The sequence below is a fragment of the Manihot esculenta genome, chromosome 9 (genome assembly GCF_001659605.2).
Source record: "Manihot esculenta cultivar AM560-2 chromosome 9, M.esculenta_v8, whole genome shotgun sequence".
NCBI classification, from domain to species: domain Eukaryota; kingdom Viridiplantae; phylum Streptophyta; class Magnoliopsida; order Malpighiales; family Euphorbiaceae; genus Manihot; species Manihot esculenta.
The window spans coordinates 7547898-7558940 of NC_035169.2; the positions used below are offsets into that span (position 1 = coordinate 7547898).

At 33.7% G+C, this 11043-nt stretch overlaps 1 protein-coding gene across 1 annotated transcript; it reads left to right on the forward strand.

Moving 5' to 3' along the window:
- The first annotated feature begins 1530 nt into the window (after positions 1–1530).
- On the forward strand, positions 1531–10820 carry LOC110622428 (calcium-dependent protein kinase 20). The gene is made up of 7 exons (XM_021766921.2): positions 1531–3006; positions 8001–8144; positions 8255–8407; positions 8773–8888; positions 9261–9428; positions 10138–10362; positions 10457–10820. The coding sequence occupies exons 1-7, from the start codon at positions 2130–2132 to the stop codon at positions 10502–10504; spliced, it is 1731 nt and encodes a 576-aa protein (XP_021622613.1). The 5' UTR covers positions 1531–2129; the 3' UTR covers positions 10505–10820.
- Positions 10821–11043: the final 223 nt, after the last annotated feature.

Below are 11043 nucleotides of genomic sequence, written 5' to 3' on the forward strand. Positions count from 1 at the left end.
TAAATAATATAATTAAAAAAAAAGACATAGTAAAATGTAATAATGATAAATAAGAATATAATTAAAATAAATACTTTATAATGATAAAAGTAATAATGATAAAAGCGGCTGTTCAATCAAATCAAATTAAAAAAATTAAAATGTAAAATATTAATAAACTAAATCAAATTAAAATAATAAATAAACCAAATCGAGAATAATGAGTTGGGTTCGGTGAAAAACCGATCAATTCTATCCATTTCAATCCTCAATACAGAATTATTTCCCAAAATCAAGCAGGAAAACTTTCCAAATTCTCAATTGCCAATCAAATATACAAAACATCAGGAATACAATCAACTAAAAAGATAAAAAAAATTACTTCACGAAGAACCAATCCAATAACCACCAGACTTCTGATATTCAGATTAAAATCAGATTTAGACAAGAAAATAAATTTAAAATTCTATAGACTTCACTGAACAGATGGCGTCATCCAGCCTATAATTAAAGCAGGGCAGACTGATCCTGTACTTCGATTCACCATAAAAGAGTCTAGTCCGGTGAGCCAGGAAAACGCATCTTAAAGAAGGAGAGTCATCACACAAAACCTATAAGAAAAAGCCTCCTTCCTCAGTGTTGCAGATAGTGGCGACGCCTCCTAATGCTCCTTTTTCTCGCAATCTGCTTCTCAAGGAGCATGAAGAACAAGAAGCGGTTGGACATAAAAGGAAGAAATGGCGAAGGAAGAAGTAGAAGAAAAGGTTGAGGAATAAGAAGCAGCAGCTCGAAGAAGCAGCTGGAAGAAGATTAGGTTAGGAAAGGGAATAGGGTTAGGGAAAGTCAAGGAAACAGCATTTATATAGCCGTTGTAAGCTTTGAAATTTCGGAGGGTTTGGTTTATTTTCGATCTTTTATTTAAAAACTGAAATGAAAAACTAAATTTTTATTAAAATATTAACCGAAATATTTTTAAAAAAATTAAATTAAAAATTTTAATTTAATCAATTTAATTTAATTTTTTTAATTTAAACTGATTTTTTTCACCTTCTTACTCTCGTTACTTTTTAAATTTTATTTTTAATTTATATATATATATATAGTTATTTAACAATTTTTTTTTAAATAGAAATTAAGATGTAATTGCCATGCCATTATGTATTGAATGCAGTTATTTAATAAGTTTTAAATTTTGATTTGTTTCAAAAAAATTTTTAAAAAAATTGCCCTACAAATTAAATATGAGATTACGCTGGTTTGTTTCAAATTTTCAACTTTCAGAATGCCTTCGGGAAAAAAAAAAAAAAAGGAAAAGCAAACGAACCTTCAGAATGCACGTGTGTGGAAAGCAACATAGAAGAAGGTGGATGTACCGTCACTGCATGCGTCGACAGTAATTAAGTCTAATCCATTGGTTAAAATGTATCAATTCTCGCTAATCATGCATGATTAATCTGATAATAAAGTTGGCGGTCCGTTAATCCCATGCATAAATCCATGCATTAACGTAATTTTATCATGCAATTATGGAATTTTTTTTCTTTTCTTTTCTTTTTTTGTGAAAATTTTTCTCAGCCTCTCTCTCTGCCTTCTTTCATCTCCATTTTTGAACGAGCAAATTTCATTCTCTATGTCTCTGTAGCTCTGCTTCTCCTTCCTGTGATCGTAAGATAAGTTCATTTTCTTCACGTCCTCAATCTCTTTTCGCCTTTAAGCAATTCAAAAATACTTTCTCGTTTCATTTAATTTTCTTTAATTTTTTTCTTCATGATTTATTGCTGTATCTTATTCTAGTTTTTTGTAAAATTATCAGATTGGATTCAATTTCTTTGTGTTTGTAGCTATTTATTTTCAAATCCAGATTCATTATAAATTGACAATTTTTGGAGCAAATCTATGATTTTTTTTTTTTGGAGGGGGGAATGAATTATCATAAAATTTTGAAATTTGAGATCGTTGATTGATTTGGAAGAGTGCATTTGGGGCAGAAGGGTTGCAAATTATTTGGAACATTGTTGTTATTTGGAGCCAAATTGCAAAATTTGCATTTTGGCCAATGGGATTATTAGAGACCAATAATCTGGATATTTTTGTAGCAACATTTCAGAGAAGAGAGCTAATAAGGACTTGAGATTGGGGTTTGTTATTTGATGGGGAACTCATGTGTAGGACCAAACTCTAATGGATTCTTACAATCTGTTACTTCTGTTTGGCGTGGCCGGCGGCCGAAGGATGGTCTGCCGCCACCTTCTAAAGAAGAGGAAAATAGCAACAAAGATGATGAATCAAAAAAATCTGAGGGTTCTAAGAAAGGATCAGAGACAGACAATTCCTCCGAAATTCAAAGTACCCCACCTGAAACTGTTAAGATCCCCAAAGAAACATCACCTAAAGTTGTAGACCATGAAAAATCTATCAGGCCGGAGATGAGGGATGTATCTATCAATAAGGTTGCGGAGGGTGCGAAGTCAAAGAAACCCAGTCAAGTAAAGAGAAATTCGAGCGCTGGGCTTCAAGCGGGCTCGGTGCTGGGAAGGAAAACTGGAAATTTGAAGGAGATTTTTAGCTTGGGGAGGAAGCTGGGACAAGGCCAATTTGGGACGACGTTTCTCTGTATTGAGAAGGCAACTGGGAAAGAGTTTGCTTGCAAATCAATTGCAAAGAGGAAGTTGACTGCGCAGGAGGATGTTGAGGATGTTAGGAGGGAAATTCAGATAATGCACCATTTGGAGGGTCACCCCAATGTGATAAAAATTTTGGATGCATATGAGGATGCTGTTGCAGTTCACGTTGTTATGGAACTTTGTGCAGGTGGGGAGCTTTTCGATAGAATTATTCAGAGGGGGCATTATACTGAGAGAAAGGCTGCTGATCTTGCAAGGTTGATAGTTGGTGTTGTGGAAGCGTGCCATTCTTTAGGTGTTATGCACCGGGACTTAAAACCCGAGAATTTTCTATTTGTTAATCAGGATGAGGAGTCGGCACTTAAAACAATAGACTTTGGGCTCTCAGTTTTCTTCAGGCCAGGTATACTTCTAAGCTGTCACCTTTTTTGTTCAATAAATTCTCAAGTATCAAATTTCCACTGACTAGAATTAGAAACCTTTACTTGTAAGTCCTTAACATTGTTGGAGTAAGGTACTTGTTATACATACTGCCCGTCACCGAATATGTTTATCCCAATCAGTAAGTCGTTCACAAATAAAAGAAATGTACGTGTAGACTTGAGAAATATTTAACAGCAGCTACACCCATTTCCCAAGCCTGCAATTTTATCTCCAATTCTATCAAATTGATTTGTATAATAGTAAAGTAATGTGGAGATTGATTTACATAATGTTTCTTCTTGTTATTTAACTAGAGAGCCCTAAGTAAGGAAGCTTGGTTTCTATTTAATCTTGATACTGCATCCCAAAAATAATCCGTTTCTCTTTCCTCTTTACTTTTTCTTTATTATTCTTGAGTTGGTTAAGGAAAGTAGAAGCAGGGGTTTGAACATGCAAGGTGGGTACTCTATGAGCTATTCTGTAACAGGATGGTAAACATGAAAGTTTAGGAGTTGGAATGCCATATTAGTTAGAGTCCTCTCTGGTCAGGGTTTGGATAAAGATGAATGTGGATAGTGCTGCCAAAGAGAATCCTGGAGAAGTTTCTGCAAGGAAAAACATAAAGATGGTCTTGGATTCTAGTTGTAAATTCATGTACTTAAGTCGTGGCTGAACTTTGTGGCATTTCTATACTTCTTACAAGGGTTTTAATGGCTTAGCAGTAGGGCTTTAGGCATGCAGTTAGAAGCATATTCCCTAGTGCCAGTGTTAGTTTTAAGAGTTTCAAGTGATGTAGATCTTCGAAACATGAACCATCATTTGTCTCAGGCTTGGAAGCAAAGGATTGGAGATCTAGTCACGGTATATTCGTTGAGACTTGAGAAAGCAATTTTGAGCCAACTCTTGCAAATGTTTTCTCGAGTTTGTCACAAAGGTTATACTAGTTCTGACTCGCCTCTGTATGAAATTTAATTAGTTTCAACCAAAAATATTTAATAATTGAGGGAACATAATCTGATAGTTGCTGAGTGTTTGGTACAGTGGAGCGGAAGAAAGAAAAAAATAAAATTTCCCACCCACATAATATTTAAAGTAAAAATAAATACATTTTATTTTTCTTCAGATAAAATATGAGATCGTTCACCTACACAAAATAGCAATAAAAAAATTTTTTTTAATAGTTTTAAGAGATTGAGAAGGGGAGAGATTTTAAGTATTATCTCTCTGCATTTTCTATAAATTTTAGAGAATTTTAAAGGGTTTTTACCGGTTTCCATAACCTCTCACAAGATGTCTTTTTATACTATAATTTTAGAGTTTCAGCATAATAATATTTATTTATTTATTTAACTAATTAAATAAATAAATTACAACTATAGTCCAAAATTTTAATAAATAAATTATATAAATTTTAAAAAATTTTAATTAAGTACCTACCTAATTAATTAGATCAAAATTGTAATTTTTTAAATTATAATTTTATTTCAATATCAATTTATATGATTTAACTTCTTATTTTATTTCCTCTTGCAATTCTTTATGTGTGTTATCCATTAGATTCTAAATATATTGATACCAAATATAATTAACTAATTAATTAATTTGAAAGTCAATAATATTATCTAACAACATGTTAAGACTATCCAATATTCGAAATGTCAAAAATGGTTTGACTTAACCTATCAGTGTAATTAATATATCTTTATCGCAAATTTTCTGATTTAACATTTGATACATGAAATATATCTGCAATATTAAATCACATTAGTTTTCATTTATTAGCTATTGATTTATTAAATAAAATTTTAAATATCATTTGCTAATTTTATTCCACCTTATGTAAAAATTTCATAATCAATCCTAGCAGAAAATAAATAGGACATTCTTTTAATTAACCTAGAATGATAAATCATATCTCAATCTATGAATCATGAATCAAGTAACGTGTAAGATGAATTAAAACATAAAAATTCTTATTAAAGATTATTTATTATTTCAACGCCACTTGAATAATCCATAAATATAAGTTATTTTTCATATAGTTTCTCAGGTAGTGGATCACACTTTTTCTTAAAATACGTACTTACATATCTCAATATATGAAATCAGTTACTTTTTCTAAAATAAAAGAATATAATATATATTAGTCTCAATAACTCTAATTATTGTTCAATCATTATAAAAATATCAATCAGAAATATTTGGAGACGTTACTTAAATATAATAAAAATCTAACAATTATAATTATATTATAATTTTCTTTGTACAGTAACAGTCTAATGTACTTTATCTTTATTCGAAATTCAATTAAATTAATATTAAAAATAAATAACTGCCTTTATAAAATTATATTTAAATACTCAAAATACACAAAAAAATAATATCTAACTATAACTAACAGATTGATTGCAGGGTATATTACTAACACAAAGAACTCATAATAATGCTATTTGAGGGCCTTATGTCTTGGGCCTTAGGAATGTAATATGGTGGATGCCAGATTTATGTAAAATACTCATGGATGATGTTGTTTGTTGCAGCCTATATTTGATTGTGTTTTGGCCCTACTCCTTCATTGTTAAATGGAGATTGGAGGGGAGAATAATATAGGAGATCAATTGGAATAGTTTCTTCAGCAAACTCTTGCTATATGTGCTTGCTCATAAAAAATATAGTATATGTGATTAAATCCTCCTTTTTTCCTTGATTAAATTATGTAACTCTATGGAGATATGCAATTACATTAGATAAATGAAAAAAAAAAAAAAAGAAAGAAATGAACAGTACATGAAACGTGAGTGAGAGAGACCAGATATTAAAGTAGAGCTCATGTCAGATAATGAAGAGTCCTAACGGGGTCTGATTGGATGTCATAATTTTGAAAACAGTGAAATCTCCTCTACTAATCTGGAATATGTTGCACTTCTTGCACTTTTCTCCAAATTCTCTAATTGAAGTCTCACTGCAAATATGAATTCTTTGTTTCCTTGCATGATCAAGCTTGTAGCTACTTTATCAATGCTTGAACTTTCATTCGGCCGATGAATTCTTCCTTTACTAAAGCCCTTTTTTTATTCCAAGGGAACTGTAAGAACCTGGTTAGATTCTTCTGTAGGTTTAGAATTTGAGATGAGAGAGAAAGTAGATCTAGGTGAGAAGAGAAGGGAAAAGAGAATTTAGAGAATAGGAAGGAGGATTCTGTTATTGATAATTCTTGAAGGATCCATACAGATAGCTGTTTCTTATTTATACCAGAATCCCAACTAATTCTGTTACAACCAATTTTCCCTCCAAAACCACAGCTCACACACACAGCTGTCACTAAGCTCCTCTTTTCCTCCTAAAATACGTAACAATACCCATCCCAAGAGAATCTTCTTGTCCCCGATAAGATTGAAATTCAAGAAATTGGGAGAGAATGAAAGCCTGATCTTCCCAAGTAGCCTCATCCTCTGGCATGTTCTGCCATTTAATAAGACCCTGAAGAATCTGCTGACCACCTCTCTCAACTACTCTGGTTTGCAAAACTGTTTCTGGAACTACCATTACAGAATCTTCCACAAAATTCGACAAACCTTTCAGTACCACTGTTGATCTCCAATCTTCTTCTTGAGGAGAGAAACATGAAACACAGGGTGAATGGTAGAGGAAGGAGGTAACTTCAGCTTGTAAGCTACTGCTCCAACTTTAGCAAGCACTTCAAAGGTACCATAATACGTAGCTGAGAGCTTAAAATTCTTCCCATGCTTAAAATTCAAAGCGTACATGGCTTTACCAGTCCCATGCCTTGAAGTACTTGGGATGATGTTTTCAACACCTCAAATGACATCCCATAAATCCTGACCAAGCAGCTAGAACTGCACATGAGTACTCCAAGTGCTAATAATTATTTTTATAGGGTTTTTCTATGCTTATCAAAGTTGTTATATCCACCATAATGACTTGGTTTTTTGCTTCAAATAATTAACCAAGTAAGTTTGGTCCCGGACCAACAAGCTTCTCAGTCCTAGATGCATACAAGCAGAATCTCCTTCAATCTTGGATTTTTATTGAGTCAATTCTTGATTATCCGCTTTTGAGAAGACTAGATCCCAGACTAATGCATTCCTCAGCCCAGATGTTTCCTATAGTCTCCTCTTGCAGGACACTATTTTTCATGATCCCTTACTATTGGCTCTAATGCTAGTCCTTAACTGCATCTTTAATATCACTTGTTGAAAAAATGGGAGCCAAGAATTGAAAGGTAAAGACTGAACTTTAGTAATTAAAATTCAGCACTCAACCAAACAATGTTCTCTTTTTATCCGATTCTCATACGCGCACACCAATTGGAGTACGCCACTCATACACGCTCACTTGTATACACTCACACACGTATTTCTCCCAACTGATTTTGCTTCTTTCTCTCTTAGATTTAGCTATGACATTCTCTCTTACACTAGTATTTTTCTGTTGCATACTTTCACTTGCTTGCTCTTACACACTTACAACACAGTATACACTATACACATGCATTTATGGGGTGCATATGTTGGTAATAGCAAGCAAGGAAATTCAAGCTGCTTTCCTTACGTCGGTAAGGAGGGTTCCTGAATGGCAGTGCAAAAAAGTACCAGAACCTTATTCATCTTACTAGAATCTTCTAGAACTTGGATTTTCCAAATTTTCTTGTAATCATGTAGAAGCTTCTAGAGATGAAGGGGCAGTTATTAATTCTTCATCTATGCGCAAGAATAAAGTTCCTTTCATTAACTATGCTAAAGATGTAAAATTTTCTTTGCAAGTATATGGACAGTATGACATGTCTCCAATTGTTTATATTCCTTAAAAAGTCATGCATTTTCTTGTATCTGATGCAGTTTCTCCAATGTATGTGCCTATCTAAACCGTAGTAAGCATTACATTATTTGCATCCTCACTAGTGTGAGCTGACCTTGTATATCTGATAGTGATTTTTATCTTTTACCCTGTCAGGGGAAATATTCACTGATGTGGTTGGGAGCCCCTACTATGTAGCCCCGGAAGTGTTGCGAAAAAATTACGGTCCAGAATGTGATGTTTGGAGTGCTGGGGTTATCATTTATATTTTATTAAGTGGTGTTCCCCCATTCTGGGATGGTGAGAGGCATAATTTTTAGATTTATTGCTATTTTTATTACTTTCTTATGGTTCTAGGCAATTTTTAGCTATATCTAACTTTTTTGGGGCTGTGTCATGTTTGGTATCAGAAACCGAGCAAGGAATATTTGAACAGGTTTTAAAAGGTGAACTAGACTTCCTATCTGAACCTTGGCCTAGTATAAGTGAAAGTGCTAAAGATCTTGTGAGAAGAATGCTTGTAAGGGACCCCAAAAAGCGGATGACAGCCCATGAAGTTCTCTGTATGTACATGTTGCGATCTAATACTTAATCTGTTATCACCTGATAAAGCATTAGTTTAATTATATTTTGGTCTTTGATTTCTCTTTAATTAGTTGTGTTTGTGAGGGAATTTTGTATTGCCATGTTGTGTTGTGGGTTTGAGATTTTATTCAATTGTTTTTGTCTCAAGTGACAACTTTCAGTCCCTGAAACATGGTTGCATCTTTTACACATAAGAAATTCTGTCAATGCCTTGATCTATTGTTCATGGAACATACCTTTGCAGCATAAGGGTTAGGAAAGTCAGATTTTGTTAAGAACTTTTTTTCCATTCTATGATATAAGGTATAGCAATTTATTACCCATTTCTTTTGTTCTTTTGCAGGCCACCCTTGGGTTCAGGTGGATGGTGTTGCCCCTGATAAACCTCTTGATTCTGCCGTTCTAACTCGCTTGAAACAATTTTCAGCTATGAACAAGTTCAAAAGAATTGCCATTCGAGTGAGTAGTTCTCTTACTTCAAAAAGTTGGTCACAGAAATTGTGGGAAAGTTATCGTATGAAATGTTTTCAACAGTGCTTGTCCATTTTGAGTACATTTCACAGTACAAGTTTGTATAATTTTTATGATTTAATAGGCAGCAAAATTTTAACTTTGCACGTACATATATCAGAAGAATAATTCTCTTCCTTTTTCCTCTTTATGAGGCATCTTGGTTGAAGAAGCTTGGAGGTTTTCCAAAATACATGAGACAAGGAAGAACTATTTTCGGTTTTTTCTGTTTAAATAGATTCCTAAGCATCTGTTTTGATGACTTATACTATTGCATAGATTCTCTTGGAATGACTGCCCGATTTTATTCTTTCTAAACAGGTCATTGCTGAAAGCCTGTCTGAAGAGGAAATTGCAGGCCTAAAAGAAATGTTCAGGATGATAGACACAGATAATAGTGGACATATTACTCTTGAGGAACTGAAGACAGGTTTGGAAAAAGTGGGAGCTAATCTCAAGGATGCTGAAATCACTGGGTTGATGCAAGCAGTAAGTGCTAATATGAGATTGAAATTCCTACCTTTATGTGAGTTATAGCATATAATCATATGAAGGCAGCTTTCTTTGTTTCTGTTTGTTTATTTTAACTTGAAACTGTGTTGCAAACCACTCACTAAGAAGCAATATGATAAAGATCCTCCTTGTTTTTGAGGTTGTGATCTTGTTAGTAGACATTATCGGAGTTATTACAACTTCCATGAACAAAGCCGGAGCTAGCTGAGTACCTTGAAAACTGTATGCACCTCAAGTCTTCTTCTCAGAAGTTGCCTACTCAGACAAATCTTAACTAACACGTTGTTTGTTTTGGCTAAAATGCAAGTACAAACTGGGAGGGAGAACAGAAAATTTGTTGTGTAAGATTCTGGCTTTGGTTTTCATAGGTTAGTCAGCATTTGAAGAGCCAGGGTAAAAGGGGCATATGCATGTGCATGCACATAAACTGAGATTTGTGCGCCTGTGCAGACAGCCATATACATGGACCTTGTAAGAAAGTAGTTTAGAGTATAAAATGTAGATGAAGAGGACATGGAAAAATTTATTTGCTTTGGCCAAAGTTATGTTCTCTAGTCTTCAAGTTACAAGATTGCTTGTCAGGCACCTATCTCCCAAATGATTGCCTGGATTTGACAACAATGGTATTCCCTTTCATCTTTCTGATTTTATTTCTGATTAAGGTTTTCTTTTATAAAAATTTCAGGCAGATATTGACAACAGTGGTACCATAGACTATGGTGAATTCATAGCAGCAATGCTTCATCTAAACAAAATTACCAAGGAGGATCATTTATTTGCAGCCTTCTCATACTTTGATAAAGATGGGAGTGGGTATATCACTCAAGATGAGCTTCAACAGGCCTGTGACCGATTTGGTTTAGGTCAAATTCACCTTGCAGATCTCATACGCGAAGTCGACCAGGATAATGTAAATGGTTTTTTCGCTTGCTAGCAATTTTGATTTCTGTTCCATTTCTCTTGATGACTATGAGATTTACATTCTGCAACTTTTATGTTTTCAGGATGGACGGATTGATTACAGTGAATTTGTGGATATGGTAACAAAATAACACAAATATATTGGATTTGAAGACACCTTCAAGTATTAGTACCTGACCTGGTATGCCTACAGAGTCAGCTGTTGATATTATAGCTTCTAAAACTAGCATTTCTGTCACAAGTTAAACTGATTTGGAGTGCATCCAATTGTAAAGATCAGGCATGCTTCAGCAAGCGTGAGAGAGTGAGTGTCCTTTTCAATTTTTAGTCTTTTTCTTGTTGTATTTTCCATTCAGTTGACAGACTGAGCATATTAAGTCTGATTAGATTTCAGTTTTCGATGTGCAGAGCATCATTGTTCATAATTAAGCATTTTTTAATAATTAATAATTATATATCTGTTACATTAGTTTTTTTTTTTGTTCCACATGCTACTTGATGGTTTTGGATTTCATCCTCTATTCTCTAGGTATGAAAGTCTATTTTAGTTAATAATTTTATGATTCCTTGTTAAATAAAAGATCAAGAGGAGCATAGCTGCTTAGCTGATTAAATTAGAACTGCAGTCATGGGTGTTCTGATAATGATGTCAGATAAATTAGTATAGGTT

Bases quoted from the DNA above. Each gene is read 5' to 3' on its own strand.
- LOC110622428 (XM_021766921.2), top strand. From the start codon at position 2,130: ATGGGGAACTCATGTGTAGGACCAAACTCTAATGGATTCTTACAATCT. The intron at 8,145-8,254 runs GTGAGAGGCATA...GTTTGGTATCAG, and splicing joins TGTTCCCCCATTCTGGGATG to AAACCGAGCAAGGAATATTT. The intron at 8,408-8,772 runs GTATGTACATGT...GTTCTTTTGCAG, and splicing joins GACAGCCCATGAAGTTCTCT to GCCACCCTTGGGTTCAGGTG.